Source organism: Silurus aristotelis (genome assembly GCF_946808225.1).
Source record: "Silurus aristotelis genome assembly, chromosome: 25".
Classification (NCBI taxonomy): Eukaryota; Metazoa; Chordata; class Actinopteri; order Siluriformes; family Siluridae; genus Silurus; species Silurus aristotelis.
The window spans coordinates 16541780-16557092 of record NC_139598.1 but is presented as its reverse complement, the minus strand read 5'-3'; the positions used below and the strand labels follow the sequence as shown (position 1 = coordinate 16557092).

The following is a 15313-nucleotide window of genomic DNA, read 5'->3' as shown; positions in this document are numbered from 1 at the left end:
TACCCATGCTCTAGACGCACATTCGATGCACTTTAGTGTGATTACGGATGCCCAGTGGACATTAGAGGCAGATAGACACTAGTCCCATGTGAATTCCTCAATGGACTTTGCAGCGAGCCGGAAAAAAAACAACAACTCTCGATCCATTAGGAATTTTAGAAATGGTCGCTCATCAGTGTTCCCTGCGTTCCCAGTACCCACTGGCTTTTTTTTGTCATGCTGTGTTCAGCTGTTAATGGGTTTGATGACACAACATCCGCCATGCCCCCTTCCCACCACCCTGGGTTTGCGTGCGACATTATACAAGGTGCTTTCTTATTTTGCTTGGAAATTCATCTCAATTCAATGTGGAATTTGGGAGTTTTTTTGGTTGAGAAGAAGAAGAAGCCAGGAAACACCAAACATGAAAATGAGCCAAAATAACTTAGCAGTTAGCCGAGTATTTAAGGCAGTTCATTTTGAAAAAGTCCCAAGATTAAACCTCTCAATCCCAGCCACTAAGTCAAAAACACTACTTAACACTACTCAAAAAGACCACACTGTACATTCAAACGATTCCATACTGTTACTTACATTGTTTCCTACGATGTCTCTTACTGTTGCTGCCTGTTATTGTCGCAAATCGTCTTAGTGTTGCACAAATTACAACATTTTACCTCATGTTGCCTTTTTGCACGTATCTGTACTACTGAGATATAGTAGTTGAAAATCAGGTTTTGGGCTCATGATCATTTTAATATCAATCAGTGTTTGAATAATTTATATCATTCTATTAATAGAGCGGTGTGCTGAGAGTCACATTAGAGTCAAAAAATGAGTTGATTAAGTAAAGAGTCTTATGACAAAAATGATAATAGGAACATTATAGCCATAATAAATCATAGGACTTTGGATACTTAAGAATATTTGCAGGCAAAAACTTTAGTACTTTTACTCAAGTGAGCACTTTTACTGGAGTTTATCACTACTTTTACTCACGTACATGGTTTGTGTACTTCGTCCACCACTGATACACAAACCTCATTCCAAATAATGCCCTTCTGAGGTTAATGTCACATTTGTAACTTGTACCCTATTCTTAGGCAACAGCATTGAGCTGGACCTGTACCTCATACTTTGCACTTGTACACTGCACAATGACATTAAAGTTGAATCTAATCTAATCAAATCTAATCTAATCTTATTTAATCTAATCTAATCTAAATTACCAGCAAACCACATAAGTAGGCCATGTGACACAGGGTCAAGCTACACAGGTTTCTCACCACAATTTCCTCTTAACTCCGGCTTCATTACCAGCTAAAATAAAAATCAGACTGAATGCAGTGATGTGGAAACAAAAAGCTCTATATGCTATGGCTATTGTGTTTTAGTTTTTGGACACCTCGCATGTGCTTTTTAAACATCCAATTCCACATTTAGTCCCCATTTGACATTATAATTAACTCTACTCTTCTGAGAAGATGTTCAACTAGATTTTGGAAAGTGCTTGATGAGCTTGTAGAGCATCCGAAAGGTGTCTAATAGGGGAGAGGTCAGTACTTATAGCAGAAGATCTTTCACTCCATCCCATGTAGGAATATCATCATGGAGCTGGCTTTGTCTGCAGGTGCACTGTCATGCTGGAAGAGGTTTGGATCTTCTGGTTCTAATTCTACTGTAGCACATCCAAAGAGTTCCTGTGCAATTTTAAATTTGTGGTTACTGTTTGGAGAAGAATTTACAAAGCAGATATGGAATCTTATTATTCAAAGGGGTTAATCAGGAGAAGGGAATAAGTGAATTACCAAACCATTAAATGCACAATGGAAGAAAATTAAGCTCATCATCAAAAGGAGAAAATGGCCCAACACAATGAAATCACCAAGTACACGGTGTCTTCTCTTAGGAACAAACCTAGCACTTACACAAATAAAGGAATTGTGGAAAATATACCAAATCCTGGTCACTTTCTTGGCACAATTGGAAAACTTACACTATAAGGACAAAAGTATTAGAACACCTGACTTTTCCAACCAAACATTATGGTCTTTTGCACGCTCTACACACACTATGCAATTTTACCACTCTATTTCTTGTTAAAACAACCCCGGTAGATCACATATCCCGTATTCGCTTCATTGTTCGTGTGTTTTACCACTTCCTGTTGTGCTGTCCATGCGACGGTTGTTAACATGCTGTTGTTTTTCTTAATTTGACCTTAATGTAAAACTGAAATAATATGAATGTGTTGAATTTTACACACAATAAACCTGAACGTTATCACAATGTTATCAGAATGTTACCACAATGTTTAAAATGATTTATTTAAGGAATAAATTAGGAAAATATTGAACAAACATACTTTCACCTGAGGTCTAAAGTTAGAGACTGAAGTCTCATTTCCAAAATGTGTATAACATCACAATTTATTTATTATTAGATTTGAATTGGTATTTTAAATCTGTAATTATAATAATTATAAAATTCATTAATGTTACATTTGATTTTATATGAACTCATTTGTTGCCTAATAATTATTTTAAGGGATTTTTTTTCATCCCTAATTGTAATTATTAATAATTTCTTACACAGTGATTTGATATCAACTCATATTTTGTCTATTAATATTTCTGGATTTTTTGCATTGATTTTATAATGAATATACAGTGTTTTGCCAATACATTGTTTATTTATAGCTTGTTCCTCAGAGCTGCATTTAATTGAAAAAAAACTAAAAGTAAAACTGCGGTATATTCTTCTATCAGAACTCAGACTTGAGGCAATCTTTACGCTAGGGCTGTTTACAAAGAAGGAGATTGTGTTCACTTGGCTAGTAACGAAATCACGCGTGTAATCCGTTCCCAAAAGCAGTGCTTATGTAAACGTACAGAAATAGCCTTTTTGTTAATAATGAAAATGCTGTGAGAAGCACAGGCTGGTTTTACAGCATTGTTTCACGAGCCCATTTTAGATGCCATGAGAGGAAATCCTAAGGAGGACTCCTAATGAGGAACCAACACTGCTTCCAAATACATGGCCGCAAGTGAAGGTCCATTGTTTAACAATGATTTCAAAATTTTATTGTTTGAATTATAAAAAACGTCCGAGATACAAAGTATTTTTTGCTGAACTAAAGGTTTATAGAATTCTCAGGATCTTTTTTTCCCTATTTAGGTTATTTAGGAAAGTTGCTCTGAATAGGAGTTTCTGCTAATTCGTGTAAAAATACAGGACAAAAATTTAAAAAATGAATGGTGTGGTAACATGAGTGGGTCAGTGAACATGTTTCGTGTTAATTTTGACATAATACTAAAAGAAAAAAATACAGTTTTAGTAACTTGGTTATTCTAATATCTCATACATTATATGAACAAAAGTATTGGGACACTCGTCCTTTCCCACCATATGTGGTTCTTTTTCCGAACTGTTACCACACATTTGGGAGCAATTGTACCTGGATTTTCCCACCACTTAAATCTGGGGACCCAAACCCATTCCAACATGACAATGCACCTGTGCACAAAGCTAACTTTATCAAAATCTGCTTTGCATTGGTTGGAGTAGAAGATCTCTTGCTATAGACTGTCAGCTCTATTGAAAAACCTTTGGGATGATTTGGAATGCTGACTGCACCTCACCTTGATCTGAATTTACTAACACCCTTGTACCTACAAAATCTAGTGTAACATCTTTCCAGAAGACTGTAGGTTATTATAAGTGCAGATCGGGACTAAATGTGGAATGGGATGATTAAAAAGCGCATATGAATTTTATGGTTGGGTGTCTATTTACTTTTTGAGGGTAGATTCTATAGGAACATAACAATTTTTATAAATGTTCATGAGGTGAAGTTTTCTGTGAGAAAATGTGCGTTCAACATCTTAGGAAGACGTCTCCTGTGTCAGTGCTGTGTGATAAAAAGTTTTCAGGACAGAAGAAGTTTAACAGTAACTTTGCCTGATGCCACTGATGATTTTTTTGTAATTTATGAATACATTTTTAAAAGTTTTAAAGAACTTTATCTAAAAGAAATGTTTTTTTTCCTTCACAGTATCCGGTCACATGTCTAGTCAAAGGTTTTTGATCTTTTCTTTACTGTTTCTATACAGTGCCGTATTTGCAAATTGAAACCCTTCATATTTTTCCTCTGTCATTTGTTAGCTGCTTGTCTTGTGGTTTGCTCGACACATGCCAAAAGAGGATTTCAACACACCCTTTAACTTTAATCAGAATTCTTTGAAGAAAACTAGGCCAGATGTTCACCGTGCTATTTCAGTGTCTTTTGACTGCAGCAGCCCGGGCTGCACATGAAGGTTCGGTTTTCACCGACTGATTTTGATCGAACACGGCTTAAGTTGCGTTGCATTGGGATTCCTTCCACAGGGATGAAAAATAGGTGTTTCACCGAGCCTGATATTTATTTAAAACACTATTCTGAAGGGAAAAAAAAAGTAGAATAGCAGTTTCTGAAGAGATTTGTGCGATGTTGACCGAGTTCCTCTGATGAAGCTCGTTGGAAACAGGCTCTGAGCAAACTTTATCTACTGGATCTGAGAAAATGATACCTCAGACGGCCGTGCTTTGACACGTTCGGCACACATTGCCTTTTTGACTGCTCTGATAAAAAAATAAGGTGCTTGTATAAGCTTTTGGATTTTAGGATGTAATGGGGATTATATAACCGTTATGGAATCAGCCAGCCCTTTTCTCCACAACTCTCATTCCAATTACAGCATTCTATCTCATGTTCTACCTTTAATTCAGATGCAGGCCACATTTGAATTAGAGAATTTTCAACCTAGGAATGAAACAAAAAATGAAAGAGTTTAGAAAACGACGTCAAATCAAAATGGCTGCTTTAAACACCAAAAGCCCTGAGCGACCCTGTATATGCTAGGTTTTTGTTTTTAGATCGGCAAACTAAATTTAGGATACAACATATTTATGTGAAATTTTTTATCATTTAAAGGAGAACATATGATATGATAAATAAATGTGTAATTCTACATATAATTTGAACAAGAGAACATTGAGGCAAACTGTTGGTTTGGACAAAAGACAAATTCCTTTTTTTGGGGATATGGTAACTCAGTGGTTAAGGCTTTGGGTTGCTGATCAGAAAGTTGGGGGTTTAAACCCTGGTATTGCCAAACTGTCACTTTTGGGGCCCTTAAACAAGGCCCTTAACTCCCTGTTTTCCAGGGCCCTGTACTCTGCTCAAAGTACATTACAGCAAAGTGGGCTTTATTTACTTATCCAATTCCCTCTTATGATCCTAAGTACAATGAGAAAATTTGTTTCTAAACAGAATTGATAGAAAATCTTTACTCACAGATTGATCATTGAGGCCAATTGCATGAGCGAAATTAGATCCCAATTGCATACAAAATGCGTAAAGTGTAGACTATTTTTTTTTACTCTACCAACTTTGCAGAAGGATAATTTTGTGTCCTTGCTTATCTATAACAAAAAATCCCAGGTCATGGGTCTACCTGAGTCAGCTGTATCTGTGTGTACAGAACCTGGGGCACCTGGAGATAAAGATTCATTCCACTGCCATCTGAGGCTGCTGAGATGAAGTTACTAGAGGCGTTCGGCTAAAAGCAATTAACGGATGAGCTGAATCACTGGTTGCTGTCGGACCATGACAATGATTATACACACACATACACACATTATAGATTTGTTAGCTATTTTTTAGCCTACCTCAAAAGAACAAGATAAGATTTGCTTAAATGCAAATCATTTTCAAAGTGCTTTTCTATTAATAAAGGTCATCAGATGCTTTCCGATTACACGTCTAATCCCTGTGCTAATCTCAGACGGTGATTTCTAACAGGAAGTTAAAACTTCTTTTTCACCCAGCCAAGTGGGTTGGAACACACATGCCTTTGTTGTGGGCTATTATTCTCAAGCCTATCACATGGACAGCCTAAGGCTTGGATGGTGACTTCTTACCATGGAGGACTTTTCGCTCACAAAGCCGTACTTGTTTTGCTCGAGGTCGGTGTACAGCCTCTTGGTTGATGAACGCTTACCTGAGTACATATGCAGAAACCCTGTACTAATTAAATGCCACAGCCGGAGGTGCACGAATGCAGAAACTTTATTGTCCGTTATAGTCCTAAATTATACATGGCAAATAAAAGTGGTGCAATTTGACAAACATGATTATATTTTGAAATGTGTAATCATGAGAATTTAGGGTTTAAGGTTACTTCTACAAAAAAAAATAGTGAAAAATGGAAAACTCAAATGAACAATTATTAATGTAATTAATTACATTACAACGCTTGAGACCATGATATGGGAAGGTCAGGGTTTTAAGCCCCAATGTCGCCAATCTGCCATTTTTGGGGCCCTTAAGCAATGCCCTCCCACCCTATCATGGCTTACTCTGTGCTCTGCTCCCAGCTTCCTCTGGGATATACGAAGAAAGAATTTCACTGTGCTGTAAAGTACAAGTAACAAATATAAAAGCTTTTTTTTCACCTTACATACGATCACATTATCTACAATATTTCTATCTAGCAAAACAATCTTAGAATCAGGTGTCCATGTTTTTTGTCCATATGGTGTGTATTGCCATTGTGGTATATATAATATTGGTAAGGTTTAATTCCATTTATTTATTTTGTATAATTAGTGTCGAAATTTGGGATACACAACCCCTGTTTAGGTTTAATTTGTTTCTTAAAAATTCACTTACAGTCCATTTTTCCTCAGCAGAGAGTAAACAACGTCTATACGAATAAACATGAACATTGCCACTTTGTTGTGTGTAACGACTGCCTGAGTGCAAAATAAAGAAACGATGCTGGATTGCATTAAGTATTGAATCAAGATTGCGCTTTTAGTATGGCTCGTGTGTGTGTGTGTGTGTGTGTGTGTGTGTGTGTGTGTGTGTGTGTGTGTGTGTGTGTGTGTGTGTGTGTGAGAAACGTATCACTTCGCGCTTTTGGGCATGTCTGGATGAATGGTCTTTATGCTCTGGATGAAGACTCGTCATGCTTTAGTCATAACTCAGTGTGACATGGACACTAAGTCAAGGCTACGCTTTTTCTCTTGGGAGACCTTCTACTAACATCACTGCATGAAAGAGAGGGACAGAAACAATAGAAACTATTTTGTGTAAGGTTTATTTGGATTTTAAATGCAACCAAATGTCAGTCAGGTTATGAATAGTGCAGCATGTGGAGGACGTATGTGTGCTCATCTCTTCTGAAATGTGAATAAAACATTTCTTGCTAGAGCTGGACAACTTCTGTCTCGAAACGGTTCTCAGTTCTTACGAAATGCATTAATCATTAAGTAAAAGTTATGTACAGATGATCCCCGGTTATGATGTTACGACTTATTTTTATATATACTATATTTACTGTACTATAGACTATACTTATATTTACATTTATCAGCATCTGGCAGACACTCTTATCCACAGCATTTTAATAATCACATTTATACAACTGGCCAGTTGAGGGTTAAGAGCTTTGCTCAGGGGCAACTTGTTGGAAGATTTGAACTCTCACAGAAGGATTTCGCCCAGAAGACTAACATCTTAACCACTGAGTTACCACTTCATTGCTTATGCCTTTGAAATACGTCTTGGATTTCAATCTTCTTTTTGCCACAGCTGATTATCCTTCTCCATATCACTCTGTCCTCCTACATGTCTTCACTCACCACATCCATGAACCTACTCTTTGGCCTTCCTCTTTTTTCCTGCCTGGTGACTCCATTTTAAGTGTTCTTCTACCCATATACCCCGTATTCCTCCTCTGCACATGACCAAACCATCTCAATCACGCCTTTCTCACCTTGTCCTCAATTTGACTGCATGTGTATATTTAAATGAATGAACTGCTCTTTGCTATGCACCTGCATCCACCTGACCTCTCTTTATGCGATGTTAACACTATGCTGTAGTCCTTATTTAATGTTTAATGTTGACTTTTGGAATGTGTGTAGGTGTCTAATCTCATGAAAGGTCTAATCCTATGACTCATTCCTCACTCTAGAATCTCATTAGGTCTGATTTCCACCTAAAGGAGATTATTTGATTGAAAACTAAATTATTACCCTCTTTCAGAGCCTCCTTATTTTACTTCAGATCCCGGGAGATTAACTTTCCTATGAGCACTCACAGCTTGGTCCTTGAGGATTAAGTTACTTACATCTGTGAAGCTATTTTAAGTAGTTTATAATAAATATAAAATATTTGTATCAATATTAATAGCATTGATTAATATTACTAATAATATCAAGAAATTCAGTAAATATAATTACAATTATGTATACTAATAATGATACCATGTAATTATTTTCTTCATCAAAAAGAAATGAATACATTGTAGGTAATATTGGTATATACACACACATTTTATATATATATATATATATATATATATATATATATATATATATATATATATATATATATATATATATATATATAAAATAATTATAACAATTTCCCTGTGGGATCAAGAAAATATTCTGATTAGTAATTTTTTTTTTTGTCATAAATCATGGTTGATTAAGAGAATAGAAAAATATTTTAATAAAATGAATAAGCTGCAATTCACGAGTTTATTGTCATATTTACCAGAAATGTCTGTCAAAACACAGAGTGAAATTCTTGAGGCAGCCTACGGCATAAATAATTAAGGGAATAAAGAAAAAAGACACGCCGTAAATTACAATGAAATAAATTGCATATACAGTATAAAGCATAGAGTGTGCAATATAAGCCAAATGTATTTGTTCTGGCTGGAATCTACTGAAATATAATTCCTATTCTACACTTTAGATAATGAACCTAAAAAATAATTTAAGTTTAGCAGTATTAGCAATATTTGTGACTTGATTCATTCGTTTAAGCATTTAAATAATTCTGAGATGAAGTTTTATGACTGCAGGGGCATTACCTAATCAGGAGAATCATGTTTTTTTTTTACTCTGTTTGCTTGGCGTTTCTTCTTTGAAGGCTCAGTAAACTATAGAATGTAGCTGTTGATATTTTATTAGATTAAGAAGCCAGCCTGAGTATTTATTTGAATCGTTAGTGAGTAATGCTACAGCTACAGTAGGCAGAAACAAAGCTGGTTCCACTTACTAGTCATACTTTTACACTAGTATGTGTATACAATATGTTTTATACAGTAACCGATTTACACTTGTCAGTGTCACGGAACTTCAGATGACTATTTTGGTTTCTACTTTTTTAAACAGAATCAACTAAGTTTCTTAGAACATGATTTTGGAAGGCGCCTTAAAAAACAGGAACTGGAACAAATTGGTACAGGATTTGAAGGCATTAGACTTTTTCTGCAGAAGTTTGTGGGATTGTTCAAATTTACATTTATGAAAATCGGCAGACAACTTTATCTATGCGACTTACAATTATTGCATTTACACAACATAAAGATTAAGGGCCTTGCCCAAGGGCCCAGCAGTGATACCTTGGTGGTGCTGGGATTTGAGCGCTCAGCCTTCCAAACAATAAACACTGAGAGTGTGTGATTGGTTAAAATTTGATCAGAATTTTATGCTGGAGTCAGCTGAGTTGAAAACGATCTAATGCTGGAGTGTGTAGGATTGGTCAAGAATTTGTTCTGAAGTGGGCTGTGTTGGTCATAATTTTATCCTGGACATCATAGGATTGGTCAAAATGTTGTGCTGGAATGTATGGGATTGGTTGTAGTTTCTTAGGAGTGAACAGGACTGAGCAGAATTCTACATAAATTAGAGCTACATTAACTGATGAATTGATTCAGCAGCTGGAATCAGGTGTGTTTTTGCTTAGTTTGGATGAAAACCTATAGTCATGTAAGAGCATGTCCACACTAATACGTTTGAGTTTAAACATGCATAATTTTTTCTCCGTTTTGGCTTTCCGTCCAAATCGCTTTTCAAAAAGGATCAGTTTGAAAGCCGATATGTGGACTGTGAAAATGGAGGCTTTCCAAAATTATGATGCATTTTTAGTCATTGCCGCGTTTCGTTAAGTAAATAAACGGCAGGCGGAAATGATGCAGGTTGATTCATCTTACCTTTTGCTCATGCACAGTACAGGGAGGTAAGCGTTTTCAGACATTCCAATGTGGATGAGCAACTTTTAAGAAATCATTGAAAACGGAAGTGTGGGTGTGGAGCGTTTTTAGACAAAAACGCCGTTTTCAAATTTACGGAATATGTCGATGTAACCTGGGAGGTGGTAGCTTAGTGGTTTAGGCATTGGACTTTGGATCTGAAGGTCATGAGATTAAATCCCAACCACACCAAGCTGCCACTCCTGATTTCCTGAGCAAGGCCCTTAACCCCATCCCTGCTCAGTTGTATGAATGAGATAAATGTAAGTCGCTCTGGATAAGGGCGTCTGCCAAATGCCGTAAATGTTTTCTATGCTGATAGAACTGTTATTGACAAAGATAATGTTTTGTACAGCTTGGCAAGAGTTGGAAATTCTGTTCAGGAAATAACAAAACTCCTTAATTCTGTATTGTCAGTCTCGACGGTTTGCAGAAAATAATGGCTAATAAATATTGTCATGTGTATCAATATGAAGGCAAGCTCTTTTTTAGTAAACTATACTTACTGTAAACTCTGTCTTTTTACAGGATGGGTCAAGACAACGCAAAGAGAGAAAAAAGACTGTCTCGTTTAGCAGCATGCCCACAGAAAAGAAGATTAGTAGTGCTAGCGACTGCATTAACTCCATGGTGGACGGTTCCGAGTTGAGGAAAGTTCGGTCCAATTCCAGAGTTTACTTTCGCTACTTTCTGCTCGATGCAGACATGCAGTCTCTCAGGTGGGAGCCGTCAAAAAAAGAATCAGATAAAGCAAAAATTGACGTAATATCCATTAAGGAAGTGCGAACTGGTAAGAATACGGACACTTTCAGGACCAACGGTGTTTACGATCAGATTTCCGAAGACTGCGCATTCTCGATTATTTACGGAGAGAACTACGAGTCTCTGGATTTAGTTGCAAACACAGCTGATGTAGCTAACATTTGGGTGACAGGGCTCAGGTACCTGATATCTTACGGGAAACACACCCTGAACATGATTGAAAGTAGTCAAAACAACTTGCGCTCTTCTTGGCTCGGGGACTTCTTCAATGAGGCTGATGTTAGTGGCAGCAAAAGTATAAGTTTTTGCATTGCTGTTCAGCTGATCAAAAAATTGAACCCTGGACTGAAAAATGTGAAAATAGAACTTAAAATTAAAGAGTTGCATAAAGCAAAAGACAAAATCGGGTCTCATGTTACAAAGGAGGAATTTATTGAGATCTATCATGACCTTTGCACAAGGCCAGAAATATATTTCTTGCTCGTTCAGTTTTCTAGCAACAAAGAATTTCTTGATACCAAGGACCTGATGATTTTTTTAGAGGCAGAACAAGGCATGGCCCAGGTTAGTGAAGACACAAGCTTAGAGGTTATTCAGAGGTATGAGCCATCAAAACAGGGGCAGCTTAAAGGCTGGCTGTCATTAGATGGATTTACAAACTACCTTATGTCCAATGACTGCCACATTTTCGATCCGGAACAAAAGACAGTATGCCAGGACATGAACCAGCCGCTATCTCATTATTACATTAACTCATCTCACAATACTTACCTAATCGAGGACCAGTTCAAGGGTCCCTCCGACATCACTGGGTACATCCGTGCTCTGAAAATGGGATGTAGAAGCGTGGAGCTTGATGTTTGGGATGGGCCTGACAATGAGCCAGTGATTTACACTGGTCATACCATGACGTCGCAGATTGTCTTCCGCAGTGTTATTGACATTATAAACAAGTACGCCTTCGCAGCCTCTGAATTCCCTCTTATTCTGTGTTTGGAGAATCACTGTTCCTTAAAGCAGCAGAAAGTAATGTTTCAACACCTCAAAAAAATCCTTGGCGACAAAATTCACACCGATCCGACCAAACCCGAAGACGGCTACCTTCCCTCCCCCATTGACTTGAAAGGCAAGATTCTTTTGAAAGGAAAGAAACTAGGGAGTGCCTGCACAAGCTCTGAAGGAGAAGTGACTGATGAAGACGAAGGGGCCGAAATGGCCAAACGAATGAACATTGAAGGAGGGGAACAACCGACTGTTACTCAAGCTAAAAAGTTCCAGCTTTCCAAAGAACTCTCTGACCTGGTGACCTTGTGTAAATCAATTCAGTTTAAAGACTTTCAGACAGCATTCCAGAGCCAGAAGCAATGGGAGCTTTGCTCGTTCAATGAGGTGTTTGCTAGCAGGTGTGCTAGCGATTTTCCGGGTGAATTTGTAAATTACAATAAAAAGTTTCTTGCTCGGGTGTACCCTAGTCCAATGCGAATCGACTCAAGCAATATGAACCCTCAGGACTTTTGGAAGTGTGGTTGCCAAATAGTTGCAATGAACTACCAAACACCTGGTCTGATGATGGACTTAAACATTGGCTGGTTCAGGCAAAACGGCAACTGCGGCTACGTGCTTCGTCCAGCCATAATGAGGGAGCATGTGTCTTATTTCAGCGCAAATACTAAAGAGTCGGTGCCCGGTGTATCGCCACAACTTCTTCACATAAAGATCATCAGTGGGCAGAATTTTCCCAAACCCAAAGGTTCAGGTGCCAAAGGGGATGTAGTAGATCCTTACATATATGTCGAGATCCACGGCATCCCGGCTGATTGTGCAGAACAAAGGACTAAAACTGTCCACCAGAATGGGGACAACCCCCTATTTGACGAGAGTTTCGAGTTCCAGATTAACCTCCCCGAGTTAGCAATGGTACGCTTTGTTGTTTTGGATGACGACTACATCGGGGACGAATTCATTGGTCAGTACACTATTCCAGTCGAGTGTCTACAGCCAGGTTTTCGCCATGTTCCCCTTCAATCATTAACGGGCGAGGCGCTTCCTCATGCCTGGTTGTTCGTCCATGTGGCCATAACCAACCGACGTGGTGGAGGCAAGCCCCACAAACGAGGGCTGTCGGTGCGCAAAGGCAAACGGAGTCGAGAGTACGCCACCATGAGGATACTGCTTATCAAGGCGGTGGATGAGGTCTTTAAGAGTGCCATTCAGCCACTTCGAGAAGGAACTGACCTCAGAGAGAACATGCAGGTAGGAAATATTTCCATTTACTTTTTTGATGCAGTGGGCAACTCCAAGCTCCGAGCTCATAAATGATGGCTATAAAAGTTTGAAGAAATATGAGCTTCAAGTTTGGGAAGTAGGAATCTAGTAAAAGTCTTTGGATTTATGTGGAAGCCAGTTTCCCTTTCCACCGTGAACCACAATCAATATCTATTCTACTAATATGTCTAATTCACTGGCATCCAAGATTTATTTTAAGATTAATTTCTTAGTTGGATTTTTTCTGGAGCTAGCTTTTGTAGCTTTTGTGCACATTGTCAAGCTGGAACAGGTTTGGGTCTCCTAGTTCAAATGAAGGGGAATATTTTATGCTATAACATCTAAAGACATTGTATACAATTGTGTGCCTACAACTCAATTATTTCAATTTTCTTATATTAATAATATCAATCATTTTTAATAAACATGAGCACCTGGTATTATATTTAACCTCGTTGATATTCTGTTACAGTTTTTACATGAAACATGTGGTTAATTTTAACAGCTGTTTACACTCTCCGCATCCTGTGAAAACAATTGACTTGCCTCGAGACTATAACAAATCCAAGGTGTCCAGTCGGCTGCTGCCAAGCTTCCTGTTATTTATTGGGAACAACTTGGCCCTGCTCTTGACGCAAATAATGTGTTTGCAAGCTTTGTATTTTCCTTTTACGTTTAGTCACAGCTTTGCTCTGAGAAATCTTGCAGGTAACCTACTTGAAACCACTTCCTGTTGCAGCTGTAGTTTTTACTCTCATTTTATTCACAGACAGTTCAAGATGTTCAAGAGTTTACTTATTGCAACAAAAAAATAAAAATCAAGAATTAGGACAGTCAGGTCACGTTTTACTGTCTTATTATCAAATGCATGTCTCTTGTATGCAGAACTCTTCACCATGTGACGTGGCCTTTGTGTGTTTCCCCAGAACTCGATAGCTTCGTTTAAAGAGCTGTGCGGTTTGTCAGCAGTGGCCAATCTGAAACAGTGCATCCTGGCCCTGTCTTCTCGTCTCACGGGTGCCGACAACAACCCACTCGTGTTGTTCAACCTGAAAGAGCAGTACCCCATCTTGGAGGCCCAGGGGCAGCTTCCTGATGTTCTGAAGAAGATGCTGGCTGCATATGAGATGGTGAGGATCCTTGCAGTGATTTGTGAAACTGAATAAAGATTCAGGTTAATTGATCCATACTAATTTTACTCATCCATGCTATAAATACCCTTTTTTTTTTTAAGATTTAACATCAGATCATTAAAAGGCTGCCACCATTAATAATGCAAGAAGCCTAAAAAACATAAGTACACAAAGTCCTTTTTAAGGCCATCTAAAGATGCCGCAGAACCACAGAACAAGCTTTATTCTGCAAAGAATGAAACCAAAAAACAGGCAAGGTGGTCATTTAAACCTATTTACCTCAAGGGCCTATGCAGAAAAGCACTTCCTCATTCTTCTCGGTATCATCGCAGAGGCCCTGACATTTCAGGCAGATCTGAAATTACCAAGCGCCAGTGGATGAATCTCTTGCCTCAGGCACCCTGGAACGAGCAGATTACATGTCCAGGGTATCAGTTTTTCATTCTCTGTTCGAGCAGATTCAATAGGCTGTTATTAAAACCAGGAACAGCTTGTGAACCTGGATTTTGGTGCAGCAGGGGGACATTAATCACAACATCGCTTAGAACGAAATGAAGTCGAGATGTTAGAATCCGTACCAAGGTCCGGTTTTAGACCTACTTGTGTTTAATACAGCAGTTGTTTTTTTATAATGTTTTCTTAGTGTTTGTGAGGGAAGCAAGGTAGTTACACAAGAGTACAGCCATTATGCACTCTATAACCCTCTGTAAACTTGAACACAATCAAGATGTCATCGTCATCATCTTCAGTAGAGATGTTATTGTGAGAAGATAAATGCGTGTTTGTAGTGACTGGCTGCATACACCAGACCAGGCTTAACTTTCAAGCGACCAATTAGGCATAAAATTATGACCACCTGCCTAATATTGTGTTGGTGTCGATTTTTGCTGCCTCGTCGCACATTAAGAGAGTTAACTTCTTCAGCAGTTTGAGGCTACAGGAGCTTATCTGTTGGATCGGATCACACGGACCAGCCTTCGCTCCCCACGTGCATCAATGAGCCCATGGCTGCCCACGACCCTGTCGCAGGTTCACCACTGTTCCTTCCTTGGACCACTTTTGATAGATTCTGACATCAAA

General features: G+C 38.2%; 1 protein-coding gene across 3 annotated transcripts in view; it reads left to right on the top strand.

Moving 5' to 3' along the window:
- Nucleotides 1-15313, top strand: part of plcl2 (phospholipase C like 2) — a 48141-nt gene that overhangs the window by 15389 nt on the left and 17439 nt on the right. For 2 of the 3 annotated variants that reach the window (XM_083529483.1, XM_083529482.1), the window contains 2 exons: nucleotides 10602-13088; nucleotides 14027-14230. In XM_083529483.1, coding sequence (XP_083385609.1) covers nucleotides 10602-13088; nucleotides 14027-14230 — 2691 coding nt within the window. Of the gene's footprint in view, nucleotides 1-10601; nucleotides 13882-13923; nucleotides 14231-15313 lie in introns of all 3 variants that reach the window. The other variant, XR_014531531.1, reaches the window with a different exon arrangement.